The sequence below is a fragment of the Chrysochloris asiatica genome, unplaced genomic scaffold, assembly GCF_000296735.1.
Source record: "Chrysochloris asiatica unplaced genomic scaffold, ChrAsi1.0 scaffold00182, whole genome shotgun sequence".
Taxonomy (NCBI): Eukaryota; Metazoa; Chordata; class Mammalia; order Afrosoricida; family Chrysochloridae; genus Chrysochloris; species Chrysochloris asiatica.
In genome coordinates, this window is record NW_006408700.1 from 6589649 (window position 1) to 6597560 (window position 7912).

The following is a 7912-nucleotide window of genomic DNA, read 5'->3' on the forward strand; positions in this document are numbered from 1 at the left end:
CCTCTTTCTGCCCTTGTGTAATTTAGCAAGAGCAGCATGAAGGTACTTAAGGTTCTTGGGGCTTTTATGGGTGGTTTGGGAAAAGGCTGTAGACAGAACCAGAAGGAAGGACGCCTACCATGGAGGCTGTTTTCAGGCCTATATATACAACATGGTCCTCTGTGTATCTGACCGTCTTCTCCCCCACACTGCAGAAAGGCAGCTTGGGTCATGTTTAAAAATGTTAATGGAAGCTGGGACATTATCAATCTTTTTAAGGGCGAGTAGTTAGGTGGGTATGGGGTGGAAAGTAAAGAAATCCCCTCTGCGTGCTGGAGGCCACGCCCCAAGCTCAGGAGTCTGGAGGAGAAAAGGAAGAGTGTCTCTAAGCAGGTGGGTGAAGGGTGGTTGTGTTTGTGCTGAGAGGGGGCAGGGAGAATAGAGGGATTGGGAACTATCTCCAAAGGAATGTTTTCAAGTTCATCTTCACACTTCATGATGTGGTTGTTGTTAAGTGCAGTCCAGTGACCCTGCATAGGGTTTCCAAGGAGCAGCTGGTGAGCTTGAACCACTGACCTTGCAGTTCAAACGACTTTACAGTCTGACGCATTAGCTCACAGAGCCACACCAGGACTTCACACTTCATCATGGGAGTAGCAAATGTTCATCATTTGTAGCTCTTTGAGAAGCCATGGGGTTGTAGTGATTAGTTGCTCAGTTGCTAACTGAAAAGTCTGTGATTTGACTGTACCGGCCACTCTGCCCAAGGAAGACATGGCCGTCTTTCTGTAAAGATTTCAGCTTTGGAAACTCTATGGGCAGTTCTACTCTGTCCTATCTATAGAGTTGACGTGAGTCAGAATCGACTTGAAGTCAGTGAGTTTTGAAAATTTTTTAAATTTCTAGTTTAGCATAGGAGCCCTTAGCTACTGGCAAATGTTTCCAATTCAAACCGATCAGGTGCTCTTTTAGGATAGTGATGTGGCAGTCTGCTTCTGTAAAGGTTTACAGCCTGGGAAGTCCTGTGGGGCAGTTCTACTCTGCCTTAGCGGGTTGTGGTGAGTTGGAATTGATTTGATGACACACACCCACAATTGTTTAGAAGGTGAGGCCATCGTTCAATGGTAGAAGTCTTACCTGCCACGTGGGAAACCCGAGTTTGCTGGCCAGTGTACCTCAAGTATAGCCACTACCATATGTCAGTGGAATCTGTGGGTTAATGCGCTGGACTGCAAGGTTGGCGGTTCAAGCTCACCAGCTGCTCCTTGGAAACCCTATACAGGGTTGCTGTGGGTCGGAACTGACTTGACAGCTCTTAACAACAACATGTCAATGGAGACTGCGTGTTGGTATGCTCCACAGGTTTCAGTGGACTTTCCAGACTAAGAGAGACTAGGAAGAAAGGCCTGGTGATCTGCTTCCAAAAATCAGCCAACGAAAACCCTATGGGTCAAAGTGGTCCAGCCACAGCCAATTATGGGGATGGTGCAGGAGTGGGCATGCTTAGTTCCACTGTGCACGGGGTCATCATGAGTTGGGTCAAGTCAACAGCAGCTAGCCACAAGCTGAAAACAAAAGTACTTGAGGCTTCTGAATCTGCTGTTTCTGAGCAGCCACTTTGTCGCTGGCTTGCTTGCCCCCCTCAACAAGCTTCTCTGTGCAACTTGTGGACTCTGTGTGTTGTTGTAAACTCAGGGGTCTGTAGGCATCCATAGGGGCTGGGCAGGAATAAAGTGGACAGGTGACAGCAATCGGGAGAGTTGAGAACTGTGGCAAACGTGTCTCATCTGAAGAGAGTAACTGCTCTACAGCTGATGGTTGCCGTGGAAGAAAGCACGTCTGGGATTGTAACTACATCCGACTTTTAAACTGAGGTGGTGTCTCCGGATTTGTATGGGAATTTTATGTAGAGGCTCCCTGGTGTGTAGTCCACAGAGAACCAATAAGAACATGAGAAGGAACCACCTGAAAAGATGATAAGTAGCAAGCAGTCCTTAACATTTACACAGGGCCAGGACGAGCGACTGTTCTCACCAGCCAGATCGGAAAACTCTCAATTCACAGATAATGGGGTCGAGTGCACAGAAGGGCCAGTTGTTGTTGTTGTTGTTGTTAAGGGCCGTTGAGTTGGTTCCGACTCTTAGTGACACTGTGTAGGTTTCCGAGGAGTGGCTGTTGAGTTTGAACTGCTGACCCTGCAGTTCAAACTGACCTTGTAGTCCAGTGCATTATCCTACAGTGCCACACCAGGACTTCAGAAGGGCCCATATTGGCAAATAATTGTTGTTGTTGGTGGTGACATGCCGTGGAGTCGGTTCCAACCCATAGCGACCCTGAACAGGGTTTCCAAGGCTGTAAATCTTTACGGGAGCAGAAAGCCTCATCTTTCTCCCGCGGAGCATCTGGTAATTTCGAACTGCTGACCTTGTGGTTTGCAGCTTGATTCGCAACCACTACGCTACCAGAGCTCCTTAGCCCTACACTAAATTCTGTTCTGGTCACATGTAGAAATTCTTAAAAACAAAACTTGAAAGGATTAAATTGTTTCCAGATAACTTAATTGTGTGGCTTAAAAAGGTCAAGAAAACACAAATATGCTCACTCAACAAGATAAATTCAATACATCTGGCATCCAATAAAAAATTACCAATTATGCAAAAAGGCAGGAAAACACAACCTATTATGAGGAGCTAAATTAGTCAATAGAAACCAACTCAAAATTGGCACAGTTATTAGAGTAAGCATACAGGAATATTAAAACCATTATTGTAATGATAGTCCATATATTCAAAGCTAGAGGAAAAGCTGAATGTGTTAAGTAAAGATATAAAAAATGTGGGAAAAAAACAACCCTTACAATTAAACTTCTAGAGATTAAAGCTATAATGTCTAGATGAAAAATGCACTGACTTGAATTAATGGCAGATGTTGTTAATGTTAAGTGTTAAGTGCCATTGAGTTACTTCCTACCCATAGCAACCCTGTTTAGGGTTTCCAAGAGTTATCTGGTGAGTTTGAACCGCCGACCATGATGCTCCAACCGACCTTGATGTGGAGCGCTTGTCGTACAGTGCCACACCAGGACTAATGGCAGAAACGACACTATAAAGGAATAGATGAGAGAACTTGAAGACAGCCTTAAAAACTATTAAAAATGAAATACACAGAGAAAAATAAAAAAGACTTAAAAGAAGGCTGAGCAGAGAATCAGAGTGTTACAGGAGAACTTCAAGTGGCCTGATCCATGTATAATAATTGTTGTTAAGTGCCGGTGGATCACTTCCGACTCATAGCATCATAGATTTTGAGGCTGTAAATCTCTGTAGGAGCAGAGCAGTTGGAAAACTCAAACTGCCAACCTTGTGATTCAAAGTCCAGTGCTTGTCCTACAGAGCCACCAAACTCCACTATGCGTAATTGTTATATGCTGTGGAGTCAGTTCCACCTCATAGCGACCCTGTATAGGGTTTTGAGGCTTTAAACCTTTTAGGGAATAGAAAGCCTCATCTTTCTCCCATGGAACAACTTATAGGTTCAAACCACTGGAATGTTTTAAAAAAAATAATAATGACAAAAACTGTTCCCAAATCTTTGAAAACTATAAACCTACATATCTAAGAAACGGAATGTGCCCCAGTCCCAAGAAAAAATAAACTACCAACATTTATATCATATTGAAATGACTAAGAATCAGATGGAAAATGAATCTATCTAAAGGAATAGAAATTACATGGATAATGAATGAGTTTTAAAATATGTCTAGCAAATTAAGATATAGACTTGAAAATATACGTATTTGTGAAATTTGGAATTAGTGGTGTTGCACTGTAGGATAAGCACTGATCCAAAAGATCGGTTTGAACTGCAAGGTCGCTAGTTTAAACTCACCAGCTACTCCTCCGAAACCCTATGCAGTGTCACTATGAGTCAGAAGCAACGCCATGACACTTTGCAACAACAGTACATAAGACGATAATATTATATCATTAAGATAGTAAGTAAGGAGCTCTGGTAATGTAGTGGTTACGAATTGGGCTGCGAACCACAAGGTCAGCAGTTCAAAACTACCAGCTGTTCCGTGGAAGAAAGATGAGGTTTTCTGCTCCCATAAAGATTCTCAGCTTCGGAAACCCTGTTCAGAGACGCTATGGGTTGGAACCAACTCAATGGCACTTAACGACAACAACAGGATAGTAACTATATCATTTATTTAAATTTTCTAGTTACTGAGACTTATGTATAACCTGATTCCTTTTCTGATTTATATTTAAATTATCACGTTACATTTTTGTCCTGAAGAAAGGTCTGTAGGCTAAAGAAACATTATTCCCTATGTGGTTTTAATCTTTCCTTTAAAAAAAAAATGATCTTTGTGAAAAAATACTTTATTTAAATAGTTCACAAAAATCACCAGAGTTATCAACAAGATAAATTATAAGGCTTGTGATTCTGACCCTTGCTGCCCAAGAGGAAGAAGAAGCAATTAAATCTCTATTCAAATGCTGAAACTCTTTGCAGCAACCATTGGAGTAACAAATTCCAGAGACCTAAAATTAAAACTGTATGTGTGCAGAATACAATGTACTGTTTAAGCCACAGAGTAAATGGGGCAATAGGAAACACATTTAACCTTTCAAATGAAAACTGAATTTACATGGAAAAATGTGGCATTATTTCATCTTAGGAAATTCTTTAAATTGGATAAATTAGACTGTATTCAGAAAATTAAAATAGGGCCTCATTTGACTTTACATGTATTCCCTCTCTTCTGTCTGGGTTCAGGCATGGTAGTCATTTCAATGTCTGTGTCTTTTGCTCCCACTTCTGGTCTAGCTCTCCAAAGGGAATAATCCAGAGGACAGGGCAAGACTTATGCACAGAGCTGTTAGGTATGGCATTATTTATAGTTTTGAAAAGCTGGGAACTATTCAAATACATTTGAATAATTCCAAGAAGCTGGGTGATATGAAGAAAAACATGGCATCAGGATTGAAGGAGGACTCATTAACAACCTGTGATATGCAGATGATACAACCTTGCTTGCTGAAAGTAAAGAGGACTTAAAATATTTACTGATGAAGATCAAAGATCACCGCCTTCGATATGGATTACATCTCAATGTAAAGAAAACAAAAATCCTCACCACTGGGCCAATAAACAACATTCCTATCAACGGAGAAAAGATTGAAGTTGTCAAGGACTTCATTCTTCTTGGCTCAACTATCAACACTCATGGAAGTAGCAGTCAAGAAATCAGAACATGTATTGCATTAGACAAATCTGCTGCACAAGACCTTTTTAAATTGTTGAAGAGCAAAGATGTCAGCTTGAGGACTAAGGTGCACCTGACTCAAGCCATGGTATTTTCAATCACCTCATATGCATGTGAAAGCTGGACAGTGAATAAGGAAGACCATAGAAGAATTGATGCTTTTGAGTTGTGATGTTGGAGGAGAATTTTGAAAGTACCATGGGCTGCCAAAAGAACCAACAGATCTGTGTTGGAAGAAGTGCAGCCAGAGTGCTCCTTGGAGGCCAGGATGGCCAAACTTCAACTCTCGTACTTTGGACATATTGTCAGAAGGGACCAATTGCTGGAGAACAGTATCATGTTTGGTAAGGTGGAGGTCAGAGAAAAAGAGGAAGACCCCCAAGGCCAAGTAGCAGCATCAATGGGCTCAAGTGTGGCAACGATAGTGAGGTTGGCCCAGGACCAGGCAGTGTTTCATTCTGTTGTACATAGGGTCACTATGAGTCAGTACCGACTTGATGACACCTACCAACAACATTCAAATACTAGTAATGGGGGAATTAGCAAATCGTACGATAGCCGTACTATGAAGAATTATATAGTCACTAAGATGAATTTTTAGGAAGAATGCTTAATGTTGTGGGAAAAGGTTTTTGACATATGGTTCAGTGACAAATGGATATATTTTAACAGTCTGTAATTAGGCAACACAATGTCCATAGAAGAAAATATGTTAATAGTGGTTAATCTGGGGGAGTACTTTGTTGCTGGTTTGTATTTCCCAAAATTTCTAGAAAAAGCACGTATTACTTTCATAATAACAAAGGGATTCTTTAAAAATAGACACGAAAGAAACAGCAGCAGCTAAAACACTGGAGTCCTGGTGCTGCACTGTAGGATCAGCACTGGACTGTGAACCACAAGGTCTGTGGTTCAAACCCACCAGCTGCTCCTAAGAAACTCTGTACAGGGTCATTATGAGTCAGAGCCGACTCAACGGCACTTAACAATAACAACAACAACAATGACAATAAAGCATTAGACATTTATGTGTTATGTTTTAGAAGGAGCCCTGATTGCTCTGTGGAATTGTCTTTGGGCTGTTAGCTACAAGGTCAGTAGTTCAAATCCAGCAGCCACTCTGTGGGAGAAAGATGAGGCTTTCTGTTCTGTAAAAGTTTACAGTCTGGGAAATCTTATATAGGGTCACTATGAGTTGGAATCCACTCAGTGACATTGGGTATTGCACTTTGGAGTTGCAAAGTACCACCAGGATCTTTTAGGGTTAGGGTTTATGACTGAGGGTTAGAATTGGTGGAAGGGGTATCTGGGAGCAGTTTTCAGTTTTTCAGGGGGTCTTAATGGAGAGTAGGAACCCATAAGTGTGTAAATGTTATTGTTGTTAGCTGTAACCAAAAGGTTGGAGATTTTGGTCCACCCAGAGGCATCTTGGAAGAAAGGTCTGGGGGTGTCCTTTCCGAAAACCAGCCATTGAAAAGTTCCTGGAGCACAATTCTGCTCTGACACACATGGGGTGACTGTGAATCAGTCGACGCCATGGCGCCCGGTTTAATGGAGGAGAACAGTTTCTTGGTTGTTTTTTACTATTAGATGAATCATGATGTGCTCGATTTTTCCTGTCAGTCACTGGCTGTGGCTTGCTGATCTCCATGTGATTCTGAAGCCACCAGTATTAACATCACCTGTGTGTGTGTGTGTGGGGGGGGCTTGTTAGAATGCAAACTCTTAGGCCCCACCTCAGACCTACTGAATCACATGCCCCTGGGGTGGGGCCCAGCAATCTGTGTTTTAACAGATGGCTTATGCCAGAGCTGACCCCTGGACCACACCTGAGCTCAACACTGGACCAGGTGTGATCTAAGCACCAGCATTGGCATTCCCTGAGAGTCTGGTGCAAGTGCAGAATCCCAGAGCCCAAGTCAGATCAACGGATGCAGAATCGACATGTTAACCAGATCTTCAGGCAATCGAATGCACTTATTAAAGGAGTTCTGGTGTGATGCTGTAGGATAAGCACTGGATCACTAACCGTAAGCTTGGTGGTTCAAACCTACCAGCTGCTCCTTGGAAACCCTATATAGGATGGCTATGAGTTGGAACCGACACCTGGGCACTTAACAACAGCAGTAAGACTAAGAGGCACTGAGCTAAACCTAGCCTTCAGGCGCCAGGGAAGTGACAGAAATGTGTGAAGAAAGCCTGGTAGTCTCCTAAAAGAGCTTGAAGCAGGAGGAAGGCTTGGGGTATGAAGTTGAAGCTCTCTTACTTGTTTAAGCTTCTCCAGTATTGTTCCAATTGGCTTAGTGCATTCAACCATGCATGTGTGTAGGTTCACTGCAGTGGAGAGCAGTGTCTTTAACCAGATATCAAATACACATTTGAATACAGTGACCATCTCATGCTCAACATCTTCTGATCTCTTTTAGGAATTTATCAAAGAGCTGCTCTCTCGGATACGAGGCATGAGGAAGCTGAGCCCTCCGCAGAAGAAGAGTGTATGATCCTGGTCCAAGGCGGAGTTTTCCTGGCAGTGAAGAAGGGGCCTGGGATTTGGACTACAAGATGACATTTACTGAAAAATAGATGTCCTTATGAACAATTCTTTTCTTTTCTTTTTTTTTTTTTTTTGGGTGGGGGTAAGGATTGTATTAGACAGTTATT

At 42.4% G+C, this 7912-nt stretch overlaps 1 protein-coding gene across 1 annotated transcript in view; it reads left to right on the forward strand.

The window, feature by feature from the left end:
- PPP1R14C (protein phosphatase 1, regulatory (inhibitor) subunit 14C) overlaps positions 1-7850 on the forward strand; it is a 181192-nt gene extending 173342 nt beyond the window's left edge. Inside the window, exon 7 of the mRNA XM_006872082.1 lies at positions 7678-7850. Coding sequence (XP_006872144.1) covers positions 7678-7752 — 75 coding nt within the window. The 3' untranslated portion in view covers positions 7753-7850. The remainder of the gene's footprint in view (positions 1-7677) is intronic.
- Positions 7851-7912: the final 62 nt, after the last annotated feature.